Below are 15,769 nucleotides of genomic sequence, written 5' to 3'. Positions count from 1 at the left end.
TCTTATTAGCAGTACAGCAATGTAGTTAAACATTAGCATAGTTAAATCCTCTAAAAGCATGATAAACATGCAAATATTTGCTAACCCTACATGCTAGCAATGTTAAAAACATGTTCAAAACAGGTTAACAGTGTGGTACGTCTTTGCAGCGTCTTTGCAGTCATACTACAAACACATTAAGCATGCTAATTCATGCTAGCATTGTCATCCTTGCTGAAAAAAAAAACATGCTGGTTTTAAGGCTGCTGGATCAAACTGGTTCTTGCTAGTTCTTTGCTGGTCGTGTGCAGGTATAAGCTGGTTCCTTATGTTTCTATGTCAACCAAGCCAACCAAAATATGCAGTTTTTTCAGCAGGGACATATCATGGTAAATTTAGCTTGTCATATGCTAAATCATGCTAACACCAGGTAGAAACATTCTAGCAATGTGCTGAAACATGTTAACCGTGTCCTAAAACATGCTAAAAACATGCTAGCAATGTGTTAAAACATCCCACAACACCCCCTATTAGAGTTTCACCATTAAAACACGTCTAAAGCAGTTTTCATTCGTGTCTGCAGCTGATTTTAACACGCATGGCTCACACTGACCCTAACACAGAGGGGATTATTATTCCTCTTAGCATAATAGGTGTAAGTAATTGCTCTTATTTTATTTTCATTGTAAATTCTGGTCTCTTCAGAAGCTGTAGTGGAGGGTTTCTGTTTTTACACCAACCTGTACTTGCTTTTTTCCAAGAAAATTGTCTTTAAATTGCTGTGGGTCAAGTTGTACCCAATTTCTAGCACTACATGAGGGCTTTCTGCAGGTGTGTGTGTGTGCTGTAACTGTGTGTGCGCGTGTGTGTGTGTGTGTGTGTGTGTGCGTGTGTGTGTGTGTGTGTGTGTGTGTGCTGCAGCTCGGTGCCAGTGGCTGATCTGGTGTCAGTGAATGTGGAGACGCTGTGGGCCGGGATGGTGAGCTGTCTGCTGGTGTATCCCCTCTATCTGCTCGTGTTCTGCCTCTTCAGACTGAGCCGCAGTAAGGTGAGACACAAACACACACACACACACACACACACACACACACATTTTTGCAGATGCACACACACACACTCACACACACAGTTATTCTCTGATCTCCTCTCTCTGTGTGTGTGTCAGGTGTCAGTGGAGCAGCTTCCTCCTCAGGTGGATCAGGAGTCTCTAGAGATCGACGACTTCCTGGAAAACTCTCTGACAGGAAGCTCTTTCCTCATGCTGAACGCCATTCCTGGAGAGGTACAGTATGATGGAGGAGCGCAGCAGCACTGTCACACACACACAGACTGTCAATCTCTGTCTATATGTGGTCAATACACTTCTAGATGTTCATGTTTTATTTAAAGCCATTCTGTTTTCAGAGGCACACACTGTTTAGCAGCATACTAAAAACACACGGGCCAAGCAGTGTCGCAGTAGGTAGTGTTGTCGCCTCATAGTCAGAAGGTTGCTGGGTCGAGCCTCGGCTCAGTTGGCATTTCTGTGTGGAGTTTGCATGTTCTCCCTGCATTCGCGTGGGTTTCTTCCGGGTGCTCTGGTTTCCCCCACAGTTCAAACACATGCGGTACAGGTGAATTAGGTAGGCTAAACTGTCCATAGTATATGAGTGTGTGTGTGAATGTGTGTGTGGATGTTTCCCAGAGATGGGTTACGGCTGGAAGGGCATCCGCTGCGTAAAAACTTGTTGGATAAGTTGGTGGTTCATTCCGCTGTGGCGACCCCAGATTAATAAAGGGACTCACAAACACACACACACACACACACACACACACACACACACACACACACACACACACACACACACACACACACACACACACATTTGCTGAAATAATGTTGAAAACAATTTGATTTGAAATGTTTGAAAGACTTCAATGTTTTCAACAATTTTTCAGCAAAAATTGAAAGATAATGCATTTTTATTGATTTATTAATTAAAAAATGCCTTTAAATTTTTGTTGTTGTTGAATATTTTAAATGTCGTTTGTTTGCTTCAAAATTGAAAGAAATTATTGAGCAAATGATCGATTTCATCTAAAACAAGTTCAAATTTGACAGTTCAAGATCCATATTGAATCAAACTAAGTGCAAGTTTTAAAAATATTGTTAAATATTAAAATATAAAATATTATTTGTTAAATGGGTGGTAGACTGTGTATTTTAAGGCTTGGTTGTGTTTTTAAGATGCAAAGCATTGTGTGCTCATGCTTCACTTGTAGAAAATCGTGTTACTTTTTCATATATCTTTGATTATATGCAGCTACTCAGCTAACATAGCACTAGTTTCTCTGAATGGCCCGCCCTCAAGATGCTCTGATTGGTCAGCTAACATAATGTGCTGTGATTGGCAGATTGTCTCCATGTCATGCCCCTACAAGCGCTGTGTAAACAGTCCAGTCGTAGCAGCTGTTAGCAGCGTTAGCTGCCTGAATCACACAGAATTCAAGAATACACAGCTGAACCTCATGCCTGCTCTCAAAAATAAAATCTGACAAGTGTCTTTCACAAACATTCAGAATATGCATGTGTAAGTAATATAAAGCGTTCACATATCTTTTGTGAATTTGTTATTTGAGATGTAGAACACACGGAAAGAGTCCGCATAGAGAGATACACATAGAAAGACACTGATAGCTTCCGCATAGAGAGACACACATAGAAAGACACTGATAGCTTCCGCATAGAGAGACACACATAGAAAGACACTGATATCGTCCACATAGAGAGACACACATAGAAAGACACTGATATCGTCCACATAGAGAGACACACATAGAAAGACACTGATATCGTCCACATAGAGAGACACACATAGAAAGACACTGATAGCGTCCACATAGAGAGACACACATAGAAAGACACTGATATCGTCCACATAGAGAGAGACTGCAGCGCTGCTGAAGATTGTGTGTGTTTACAGCGGTTTGATGGATAAATATGAATTTGTAGCTTAATTGTTATCGATGCCAAACAGCATTTCCCGTTGTTTACATCCTTGTTTACATCCTCGCTAGAACATACCGTTAATGCTAGAAACTGCCTGTAGTTGATCATTTTTAATAAATTAAAACCCTTACAGGTTGTGACTCGCAATCCACAGCTTCATCAGTTGGTGGAGCTTTTAGCCGAATCCAGCACTGAACTGAAAGAGATTCTGGAAGTTCTCCTTTGTCAAAAGCTAGCACTATATCTTTTTTATGTAATTCTCTGGCACATGATTGAAATGAAACTGTAAGCACTTCTCTCTTTGTATCGTGTCCTTTGGAGGCCCAAATACAAAAACAGAAGAAGCTCTTTGAAAATAGCAGCGTTTGGACGCCATTTTAGCTCTCTCTGCTGTAACATCACAGCAGCTCCAGCCACGCCCCTTCACTGCGCAGGGTTTGTGCGTTTCCTTTGTGATCTCACTAGCCCGTATGTATTTTTTTGTAGTCCTCAAACTTCGTTCGGTGTAGGCTTTGCTAAGCTAACTCCGTAAAAGCCTCTAGCTGCGTCCCAAATGGCACACTATGCACTGATGCACTATGTACTTATGCACTTACACACTCAACAGGATAGTATATCTATGTAGTGTCATCCCAAATGACGCACTAATGTTTTTTACTAAGCGGAAATTCAGACCGTTTCCCTAATGACGTTTGACAGTTGCCAAACCCGTGAAATAAACGACCGAATTATCAGATAATACCTGCCGTGAGTATATCCGCATTCACCATCGGGAGGCGCTATAATCACTCTCGTAGGAGAATTTTGCTTTCACCATCCAAAATAAATAAAGTTATCCAACATGTGCGTCCGATAGCTCCGCCCCTTCCGATACGTAAGCAAACCTGCGGTCGTTGAGTGCGTGAAGTGTCCATCACTCCACACTTCATTTTAGCGGCTGAATGAGTGCATCATCCGGGTAATTAAAGTGCACTTAAGATTTTTAGAGTTTTCAGTGTGAACACACTACTTACACTATTTATAATACAAAGTTAAGTTTGAATATAAACTAATTTCGAGAGGATCAAGTGCTTATGATTTATCACGGCCGGTCTCGCATTTGCTAATCAATATCTTCCAATCATTTGAGCCCTGAGCTACTATAAATAACCACAGTTTTCAGTTCACTTTATCTTCGTTTGGAAGAAACCCCCCTCCTCCCCTTTTCTCCTCCTTTACCTCTGACTGGGCGACACGGCAGCCCAGTGGTTAGCACTGCGAGCCCCACAGCAAGAACACTGCCGGCCCTGGTTCCACAGGACCGGTGGGTGTTTCTATGAGGAGTTTGTATGTTCTCCCCGTGTCCGCGTGGGTTTTCCCAGAGTTCTCTGGTTTCCTCCCACCATCCAAAGACATTCAACATACATAACAACCAAGCATTTATCTAACCCCTCGTGTTCCCTTAGCTGCCGCAGCAGGGGTGTTCTGAGATCCACCGAGCTCAGGCTCCCCTCTCACTCTGCCAAACGCGAGGAAGCCCCGTGCTCGAGGAGTCCTTGAGCTCGGGGCTCTCTCCTGGGACACCATGCCAAACAAGCTTTTATAAATCATCAGCTAAGTGTGAACTCTTGAAATGGCGTAGAACAGTGCATAAGTATGCGATTTGGGACGCAGCTAATGTTTTCCTTTGCATTGAACTTTGATTGAGATGCTGTTTATGTTCATACAGCTACAGTACACATCAACTAAGGTTTAAAATATGATATCGTAGGGGACCACCCCTTTAATGTTTGAAATGTATTTATTTATGTTATATACATTACAATTTAATGAATAAGAATGATAATGCAAATCAATATAATATTCAGTCGACTGTCGATTGATCGATAAGAAATCATTAAATGCATATGAATTCTTTACAAATATATGAATTGACTTATGCATTAATTAATGTATTATTACAAAAACTATTTTGATTTGTTTGTTCATTTACTGTGTATTTCACCGTTTCTTTATCATTTATTTATTACATTATTTAGCATTTTATTTTAATACACATTTTTTAAATATAGTTTATTCAATTCTTCATCTGCTCTACTTTGTTTATCAAATATTCACCTGCAGCGCCATATAAATACTCTATTACTGGAGTAATATACAATGGTTTATGTGTGCGCTGCGTCTCTGAGCTCTGAACTGTGTTTCTGCCACACATTCTTTGATGCAGATGCACTTTATATTCAAAGGCGGAATACAATATGTGTTTTATTTACTCTGACGGAGACCCAGATGCGTTTCTCTCCTTCCTTACAAGTGCAGATTGAAATGCGTCTCTCCCGATGCTTTGTTTGCATGTTTGAAATGATGCACTTTCGCCAGCACCCTCACATTACACAGCTGATGTAGACACAAAGACACAGCTGATGTATTTCATTTCTCTCCGCTGCGATACGAGAAACAAACCAATTGAAATACTTTAGAAAATGAAGGAAAGGTGCTTTTCTCATCGTCATAAGCATATTTAAATGCGCAGCAGTCTCAGACGGCACATTATCACATTTACAGCCCCTTTTACATTCTGATGACTATAGAGTCAACAATCTAACATATATGAAGAGCGGAAACTGTATTTATATTCCAGTGCAGTGTGAGAATCATCCATTATACATTGGGGACATCGATACTTACCAATATTTTTCAGTAATGTTAGTTTATGTATATACAGGGCATCTGGAAAGTATTCATAGCACTTCACTGTTTCCACATTTTTTTATGTGACAGCCTCAACAGCCTGTTTTCCTCAACAAAAAATGACATGTACATCAGTATTTACAGCCTTTGCTGTGAAACTCTAAACTGAGCTCAGCTTCTGTTTCCACTGATCATTCTTGAGATGTTTCAGCAGCTTAATTGGAGTTCACCTGTGGTCAATTCAGTTGATCGGACATGATCTGAAAAGGCATACACCTGTCTATATAAGGTCCCAGGGTTGACAGTGCATGTCAAAGCACAAACCAAGCATGAAGACAAAGGAACTGTCTGTAGAAATCAGAGACAGGATTGTCTCGAGGCACAAGGCTTGGGAAGCTTACAGAAACATTTCTGCTGCTCTGAAAGTTCCAGTGAGCACAGCGGCCTCCATCATCCGTAAGTGGAAGATGATGGGAACCACCAGGACTCTTCCTAGAGCTGGCCGGCCATCTAAGCTGAGTGATCGGGGGAGAAGGGCCTTAGTCAGGGAGTTGATCAATAACCCAATGGTCTCTCTGTCTGAGCTCCAGCATTCTTCTGTGGAGAGAGGAGAACCTTACAAAAGGACAACCATCTGTGCAGCAATCCACCAATCAGGCCTGTGTGGTAGAGTGGCCAGACGGAAATCACTCCTCTCCTGGAATTTGCCAAAAGGCATCTGAAGGACTATCAGACCATAAGAAACCAAATTCTCTGCTCTACTAAAATCGAACTCTTTGGAGTGAACGCCAGGCGTTACAATTGGGAAAACCCAGGCAGCGCTCATCACCAGGCTAACACCATCCCTACAGTGAGTATGGTGGTGGCAGCATCATGCTGTGGGGATGTTTTTCAGCAGCAGGAACTGGAAGACTAGTCAGGATGGAGGGAAAGATGAATGCAGCAATGTGCAGAGACATCCTGAATGAAAACCTGCTTCAGAGTGCACTTGACCTCAGACTGGGGCGACGGCCCAATGCACACCGCTAAAATATTAATAGAGTGGCTTCACAACAACTCGGTTAATGTCATTGAGTGGCCCAGCTAGAGCCCAGACCCAAATCCTATTTAACATCTCTGGAGAGATCTGAAAATGGCTGTACACCGTCGCTACCTATCCAACCTGATAGAGATTGAGAGGTACTGCAAAGAGGAATGGGCAAAAATTCACAAAGACAGGTGTGCCAAGCTTCTGGCATCATATTCAAAAAGACTTGAGGCTGTAATCGCTGCCAAAGGTGCATCAACAAAGTATTGAGCAAAGGCTGTGAATAATGATATGCATGTGAATTTTCAAGTTTTTTATTTTTATTAAATTTGCAACAATTTTAAAAACTCTTCCTTTACATCGTCATTATGGGGTAATGTGTGTAGAATTTGGAGGAAATAAATCAATTTAATCCATTTTAGAAAAAGGCTGTAACATAAAGAAAGTGGAAAAAGTGAAGCGCTATGAATACTTTCCAGATGGACTGTTTATACATGTAAGAATTTAGTCTGCCTCGTCCCAACTGCCATTCTAAATAATGTGTTGATGCTCATTTCATAAAATGGCTGAATTATGATAGAAAAGATACACTCACCAGCTACTTTATTAGGTATACCTTGCTAGTACCGAATTGGACCCTCCTTTGCCTTCAGAACTGCCTTAATCCTTCATGTCATAGATTCAACAAGGTACTGGAAATATTCCTCAGAGATTTTGCTCCATATTGACATGATAGCATCACACAGTTGCTGCAGATTTGTCGGCTGCACATCCATGATGCGAATCTCCCGTTCCACCACATCCCAAAGATGCTCTATTGGATTGAGATCTGGTGACTGTGGAGGCCATTTGAGTTCAGTCAACTCATTGTCATGTTCAAGAAACCAGTCTGAGATGATTCACGCTTTATGACATGGTGAGTTATCCTGCTGGAAGTAGCCATCAGAAGATGGGCATACTGTGGTCATAAAGGGATGAACATGGTCAGCAACAATACTCAGGTAGGCTGTGGCGTTGACATGTTGCTCAATTGGTACTAATGTGCCAAAAGTGTTGCAAGAAAATATCCCCCACACCATTACACCACCAGCCTGAACTGGTGCAGTACTGCCGTGTACTTAGAGACTGCAATGCTGAATACACATCTTCATTGAGATCTTCCATGTCCTTTCATCTTTTTAGATACAGTTGAAAGGGCTGACTCTCCCCCCATACATCTTCTTTTGACCCCCTTCGGGGGCAATCAAGCATGAATTAGGGAGATAATTTACACGCTGGGTTAATGTGCAGTCCATCAGTTGAATGAGCTTACATCTGCTGTTTTTCTGTTTCTCTGCAGACGTACTCTGAGGAGACCAACATCGACCTGCCCACTCCCTCCACTAAGAGGTAAGCCTGTGGTCTGAGATATGTTTAAGCAACTCATCACTGAGAGAAATGAGCCTGTATTTACAAAACATTTGCTCTTACTATTAAGAGTTCTCCTCAATAGCAGTGAAACCAAATCACAAATCTGCTGAGACAAAGTTTACTAGGAAGATTCTTAAGTATTAAAGCTTCTGTATGTATGTTTTTGACTTTTCTAAAGCATAAAAATAGCATAATATGTTTGCAGATATTTAAGAAACATGCTGAGTGAACACTTGTTTATCTGAAAAACAATGCTAAAGTCAGTTATTCTGCTTTAAGAATAATCATTCAGTGTCGGAATATCTGTCTGTGTTTTGGTCTCTATAACCAGCCCACTGCCAGTTTAACCAATCAACCAATAAACTTTGCTTGCTAATACAAGTAAATGAGAGTCAGTAAATTACTGATTCATGTGAATCAGTACAAGAGAGCATGAACAACTGAATGAGTGAGAGTAAGTGAATCAAATAGTGAATGTGTGCAAGTGACTCAGTATGAATTCATCAATAGTGAATGAATCATTTTATAACTATGAATCAACACAAGAGAGTATGAGAAGCTAAACAAATTAAGTGAAAAGAACTTAATCAAAAGAGTAAATGTAATGGAAGTGACTCTGTATGAATGAATCAAGAATGAATGAAGCATTTTGTTACTGTGAATCAATACAAAAAAGCAAGAAAAGCCGAATAATTTAGAGCGAGTGAATAAAATGTGAATGAATTATTGATCAAGTGAATCGGCAAGAAATCATGAATAATAGAATGAGTGAAAGTAATGAATCAAAATAGTGAATGTAACAATATGCTTAAGTGACTCAGTATTAATGAACCAAGAGTAAATGAATGACTACATAACTGTGAGTCAATACAAGAGAGCACGAAAAACTAAATGAATTAGAGTGAATCAAATTGTGAATGAATTAATGAAAACAAACGAATCATTGAGTTAGCAGTAGACTAGATTGTGAACAAATGAATGAATGAGAGTAAGTGAATCAAGAGTTAATCTATGTGTTGTAAGTGACTCAAGTGTTCAAATGAATTAAAGTGAATCAAGAGTAAATCTATTGATGTGTTGCAAGTGACTCAAGTGTTCAAATGAATCAAAGTAAGTGAATCAAAAGAGGGAATCTATTGATGTAAGTGACTCAAGTTTTTCCAAATGAATCAGAGTAATTGAATCGAAAGCATGAATGAATGCAAATAATTCAAATGAATGAATTTGTGAACACAAGTGAATCAGTAAGTTAGCAATAGACTAGATCATGAACAACTGAATGAGTCAATGTATTGATGTGCCCAAGTGACTCAAGTGTTCAAATAGATCAAATTAAACGAATCAAAATAGTAAATATATTGATGTTCGCAAGTGTTTAAATGAATTAGAGTAATTGAATCAAAAGGCTGAATGTATTGATGGGTGTAAGTGATTCAAGTGTTCAAATGATTCAGAGTAAGTGAATCAAAAGACTGAATGTAATAATGTGCATAAGTGAGTCAAATGTTCAAATAAATCAGAGTAAGTGAATCAAAAGAGCCAACACGACATGACTCATTGAATCAGAGTGGATCTCTGCATCTGTTCCCCTCTGTAGTCTTCAGAGATGGAGCATGCCAGACTGTGATTGGCCAGATGTGTTGACGGACCCGTCAGTGGAGATGGGACCGGTGTTTCCCCCGCGGCTCAAGAGAGGTCAGGGCAGCAGACATCTGGGGGTGGACATCACCTTCAGTCCAGACCACGAGGACGACACGGTCTGCCAAAACAGCCACAGGAACAAATACTTCTCCTCCTCAGGTGACGCACGGAGCATTACACACTCAGAGAAGACTTTACACCCTCCAGGCATTCAATTCATCTTTATTTCTATAGAGCTTTTACAATGTAGATTGTGTCAAAGACGCTCAACATAGAAGTTCTAGTAAATTTAAACAAGTTTTCAGAGTTGAAGTTCAGTTCAGTGTGGATTAATATTCACTGCTGAAAGTCCAAACACTGAAGAGCAAATCTACATCAATAGATATTTTCAAGAGTTCACGCTTAGTTGATGATGGATAATAAAGCTTGTTTGGTATGCTGTCCGGGGATAGAGCCCTGAGCTAGAGGTCTGCTCTAACGCAGGAATAAATTTCTGAATAAAGCGTGGGAGCGGTCGGTTTCTGGTGTAATTTTGGACGGGAGTGGGCAGTCTAGCAATATCACTCCCGAACGAGCGAGCACGCATATGTATGTGTGTGAATGAAAGAGCGTGACGCTGTGTTTAGCTTGTTGTGTATGTGTATGTGTATGTGTGTGTGTGAATGAGAGAGAGTGTGATGCTGTCTGTGTGTGTGTCACTTTGAGGTGTGAACCTATCCTGGTCTCACGATTCGATTACGATTATCATGCCATCGATTCGGTTCAACTCGTTATCTCGGTGCATCACAGTGCATTGACGATGCTTTCCATACAGTGTTATATCTTGGGGGAGGCTATAACAAGCTATAAACACACAGACACACAGCACAACACTGTCTCTCATTCACACACATACACAAACATAGACACCACCTAACAAACAAACACACACTCACACTTAAGCCCTCACAAAATGCGTTTAGCCAGGAGAGCTTGACCTGAGCGGAGCAAAAAAAAAAAAAACGAAAAAAAAGCACTTTTCTGACGGTCCCTTACTGAGAGCTCCGCTCAGCGCAAGCTCTCCCGGCTAAACGCATATTGCGAGGGCTTAAACGGAGCAGTGGTCGTAATGTCAAGCGAAAAAAAAAAAGAAAAAGACAGCTGTGAAACATAACCAGTTTTGTCTTTTTGTAAGAAACACACTTTAGATGTTTTTAGGGTAAGAGGTTTTTGAGTTATTGTCTATAACTGAATGTGTCAGGAATATCGAAAACAAAATCAACTTGACCACGGTCTTTTCTGTCGCCCCCTGCATGTACAGCGCCCTTAGCATTTGCCTATGCTATGGGCCGGCCCTGAGTTGGCTTCTGAGTGTTGTAAATACTCGCCTACCTCCCTCTCAACAGAGCGCATAGGAGATAAATGGCGTCAGTACATAATAACCGGTTATGATTATTACTGAACCGTTACCGAATTGTCTGCGTCTGCACTGCGGTGCACCGAAGACACAATTAATTTTGACACCCCTAGTGTCACTTGCTTGGTGCTTATGTGTGTGTGTTTATACAGACAGCTTGATATAGGCTGTCTGGACTCTGTATAGCTGGGTGGTTTTCGGTTTTGTACCCCCCACTCCCACCATCCCGCCCTTCCCTCGTTAGCAGGGGCGGGGCGGGCAGCAGGACTACAGATGCTGAATATAAGCGGGAGCAGTCGGGTACGGACTAAAACCTGGCGGGAGAGGGATTCAAAATTTAGTCCCACGCAGATCTCTACCCTGAGCTGATGAGATCTTTGAGCCCGGGGCTTCCTCCTGTAGATCTCGATTAACTCCCCCTGGCTTATTTCTAGCGAAATAACGGATATGGATGACTGTGGAGAGGTGTACTCGCTAAGACCTTGACTATGGTATCAATTTTGTGTGTTCAATTTACTGGAGAACCGAAGAACCTCGGGAAAACCCACACGAGCACGGGGAGAACAAGCAAAACTCTGCACAGAAATGTCATCTGGTTTAGTAGGGATTTTAACCAGTGACATTCTTGTTGTGAGGCAACATTGCTAACCACTGGGCCGCTGTGTCACCCATCTGAAAAGGAGGGGGGAGTAGGGGTTGGTAGGGGGGGTTCTTCAAGACGAAGATATTGAGATAAGAAACTCTGGTTATTTATAGTGAGTTAGGAATCATCTGATGCAGGAACAGCTTAGAACAATCATAAGCATGACATTAGTTTATAAATAAACTTGACTTAGTGGCAAACATCTGAATTCTGGAGGGGCGTGTCTGAAAAATGGAGGTTGTTGTTGATTGGTTGCTGGTTTTAATTTGACAGATGAGGATCTAATCAAGCGCATTCTGGCTGACGGACAGCTGCTCTCCCAGACGGACAGTGATGTGGGCGATCTGTGAGTGTTAATGAAATTTTATAAAATATTAAATACCCGACTATTGAGACTGGTACAGTTTAATATAACTTATTCCACATCTCTGTGGAATACTTGATACTGATTGGTCAATTTAAGGTATGTTATTCCCAGATAACTGCTGAAACTAATGTCACGGGTTCATATGGGTACGTCAAATTAGTAATTTATTGATATAGATAATTATGGTGGATGTATGGTGCCATCTTGTGACTGAATAATGAGTAGGTTAGTGTATAATCCATTCAGCTATTTTTTTTCTGCAGACTTTTCTTTTTTTAAATGGTAACAGCTTAGATCAGTAGCCCCTTTCACACATACAGACCTTTCCGGAAAATTACCGGCAATTTTCCGAAAAGGTTGTATGTGTGAACAGGTCCTTTTTGAAAATACCGGTAAATTCGTTCTGGCTATTTTCCGGAAAGAGAAGTTGTAACTTTACCGGTGATTTGCCGGAATGCTGCGCTGTGTGAATGCAGAAGGAAGATTGCCGGAAAGAGCGCGTCCACGTCTAGAACGTGCTGACGTGAGACGTCTGCTTTAGCCAATCAGAACAGTCAGACGCGTTCACGTGCGCGCGGTTTATGAGAATAAAAGCCTTTGAATATTTTTCCAGACACCTTTAGCTGCTAGATGTTAGTCAGATCACGTTTTTGAGACTCCGCTATTGTCTATAACGTTATTGTCTATTCCGTTATTGTCTATAACTGAATGTGTCAGGAATATCGAAAACAAAACCAACCCCCTGGATGTACAGCGCACTTAGCATTTGCCTATGCTACGGGCCTGCCCTGAGTTGGCTTCTGAGTGTTGTAAATACTCGCCTAACTGTGTAAATAATTATCGATAAAATGTTTATGATAAGCCGTTGTTTGTTTACCTTCAAGCTTTGCGTGTGCCCGTGAGCGCCCATAGCGCCAGCACACACACATATCATGAATATCTCGACATGCGAAAGTGTTCCTCTATATGTTTTCATTAGAGTTGTACTCAATACTGATCCATCCAAAGAGTTTGTAATGTAGTCAAATGTTTACAAACACAAGCGCAGCCGTTTACAGGTCATTTCTGGTTAATGATGTCAGAATTTACCGGCATGCGATGGATGTGTGAATGCTCTTTTCCGGAAAAATTCCGTAACGTCCTCGCCTGTGTGAACAGCGCTTTTTTGAATATACCGGTAAAGTCGTTCCGGAAATTTTTCAGATATTTACCGGTATCACTGTGTGAAAGGGGCTAATGTTTAGTCAGGGTTTATTCGGCAAGAACAAGTAAATGTACTCCATCCTTTAAGTAAATGTTTCATGTGGATCCATTTTGATATACTTTTTTTTTTTTGTGTGGATCAATTTGATGCAATTTTTTCCATCTTTTTTTCATCTGCATCAGTCATAACTGGAGAGATGCTGTAGGTTCAAACAACACAAGTATTGTAATTTCTTAATAATAATGCACATCTTTCACTAGTTTTCAAATGCATATTTCAGCCGTAGACCATTTAGATTATACTAAGCCATGCGACTCCTAATACACAGGGTTTCATGATAAAAAGTTTAAGCTGAAAGATCTGTAGAGTTGCTTTAGATGAGTTGCATGTGTCTGTGCTGATTAATGTGTGTGTGTGTGTTCAGCTCCAGTATATTCGGTGATAAGACGGAGGTGATTTTACTGCAGAAGATGAATGAGCCGGTTCCTTGTGCCACCTTTAGACGAGACCCACCCAAAACTGCCTTTACTTCGCGCACAGGTACACACACACAGAGATGTTGGTATTGGTGGTTTATGAGGACTCTCAATATGCATAATGTATTTATTACAATAAAAACTGCTTATTTTATGGCCTTATTCCACCTCTACCCCTAAACCAAACCCTCACAGTAAATCGCAGCAAATGTTGAATGTTGAAGTATGATTTTTAAGCATCTTGAATAACAAGGAGACGTCACAAAACACCTTAATAGGTCATACAAACATCATTATACACTTTTGTTAACGTCCATCTCTGTCTTTCAGTGGTGGCGGATGTCTGTAAACCCAGACCGCTTCCTCCTCTGTGCGGATTGGCAGCTCTGTGGGCCAGCTGGGCGGGGCTTATCCTGTCCAGCAGTCTATCAATGTGGTTGGGGCGGGGCTTCAGTGAAGGCGTGGCTCTGATGTGGCTCATCTCCTGCATTGTCAGCTTCCTGTCGTCATTCCTCCTTCTCGAACCTCTAAAGGTACATTGATACATCTGCGTTTCTTAAATAGCATTTTTTAAAGTATTGTCAAGTTTACTTTGATGAATGTTTTCTAATGAATAATAATTTAATTTTCAAATGCAATTGAAAGTTAATATTATTATATATCAACAATTTTGATTTAACAATTTTGATCATTCAGCAGATGCCTGTCCAGCTGCAACCCATCACTGGGAAATGATGATAGTCATATCAGATTTAATATTGTGTGAATTTGAATACAAATTCAAATTTAATTAACTAATTTATTTACATTTTGGGCAACATCTTCGATAAAAAATGAATATAAATATTATTTTCTCATTAATATTAATTGCAATAAGTGAATATAACATTTAACAAGTGTGTTGTCTTTTGATAGTTAATTAAACATTATGTTAAACGATTTCTATTAATTGTTATTGTGTGAAATTTAATGCGTATTCCTATTTAAAATATTTATTTATTGATAGTTTTCAAATTAATTTGAGTTATTTCTTTTATACAAAACTTGGGAAACATCTCTGCCAAAAATAAACATTAATATTATTTTATCATTAATATTAATTGCAATAAGTAAATATATCATCATTTAACAAATGAATTGTTTTTAATTGTTAGACTTTTTAAAAATGATGTATTAATTAGACCATGTTAAATTATTTGTATTATTATTTTGTGAATTGTAATGCATATTCAAATTCAATTTATTTATTTACATTTTTCAAATTAATGTGAGTTTTAATTATATTTTTTATACAAAACTTGGAGAACATCTTCGCCATAAAAGAACAATAATATTATTTTCTCATCAATATTAATTAAAATAAGTAAATATATCTTCATTTAGCAAGTAAGTTGTTTTTAATTGTTAGACTTTTTAAAATTCTGTATTAAATAAATAATGTTAAATAATTTGTATTAATTATTATTGTATTATGAATTTTAATACACACTCAATTTTTAATAAAATAAATTTATTTAAATACATTTGTCTAATTAATTAGATTTTTTTAATATAAAACTTGGGCAACATCTTCGACAAAAATGAATATAAATATTATTTTCTTATTAATATTAATTGCAATAAGTAGATATATCATCATTTAACAAGTGCGTTGTTTTTAATAGTCAGACTTTTAAAAATTCTGTACTAATTAGATCATGTTAAATTATTTGTATTATTTATTATCGTGTGAATTTTAATGCATATTCAGATTTAATATATTTATCTCTTTACATTTTATAAAATAATTCATTTCTTTTATACAAAACTTGGGCAACATCTTTACCAAAAATGAGCATGGATATTATTTTTTCATCAATATTAATTACAATAAGTAAGTATATCATCATTTAACAAATGTATTGTTTTTAATAGTTAGACTTTTTAAAAATCAGTATTAATTAGATCATGTTAAATCATTTGTATTA

General features: G+C 39.2%; 1 protein-coding gene across 1 annotated transcript in view; it reads left to right on the top strand.

The window, feature by feature from the left end:
* Positions 1-15,769, top strand: part of pkd1a (polycystic kidney disease 1a) — a 158,726-nt gene that overhangs the window by 114,360 nt on the left and 28,597 nt on the right. Inside the window, exons 33-39 of the mRNA XM_087237787.1 lie at positions 901-1,027; positions 1,145-1,261; positions 8,005-8,054; positions 9,673-9,875; positions 12,029-12,101; positions 13,751-13,866; positions 14,133-14,335. Of these exons, the coding sequence (XP_087093913.1) occupies positions 901-1,027; positions 1,145-1,261; positions 8,005-8,054; positions 9,673-9,875; positions 12,029-12,101; positions 13,751-13,866; positions 14,133-14,335 (889 nt within the window). The remainder of the gene's footprint in view (positions 1-900; positions 1,028-1,144; positions 1,262-8,004; positions 8,055-9,672; positions 9,876-12,028; positions 12,102-13,750; positions 13,867-14,132; positions 14,336-15,769) is intronic.

The sequence above is a fragment of the Danio rerio genome, chromosome 1 (genome assembly GCF_052040795.2).
Source record: "Danio rerio strain M-AB ecotype USA chromosome 1, GRCz13ab, whole genome shotgun sequence".
Classification (NCBI taxonomy): domain Eukaryota; kingdom Metazoa; phylum Chordata; class Actinopteri; order Cypriniformes; family Danionidae; genus Danio; species Danio rerio.
This window is presented reverse-complemented; position numbering and strand designations above follow the sequence as displayed.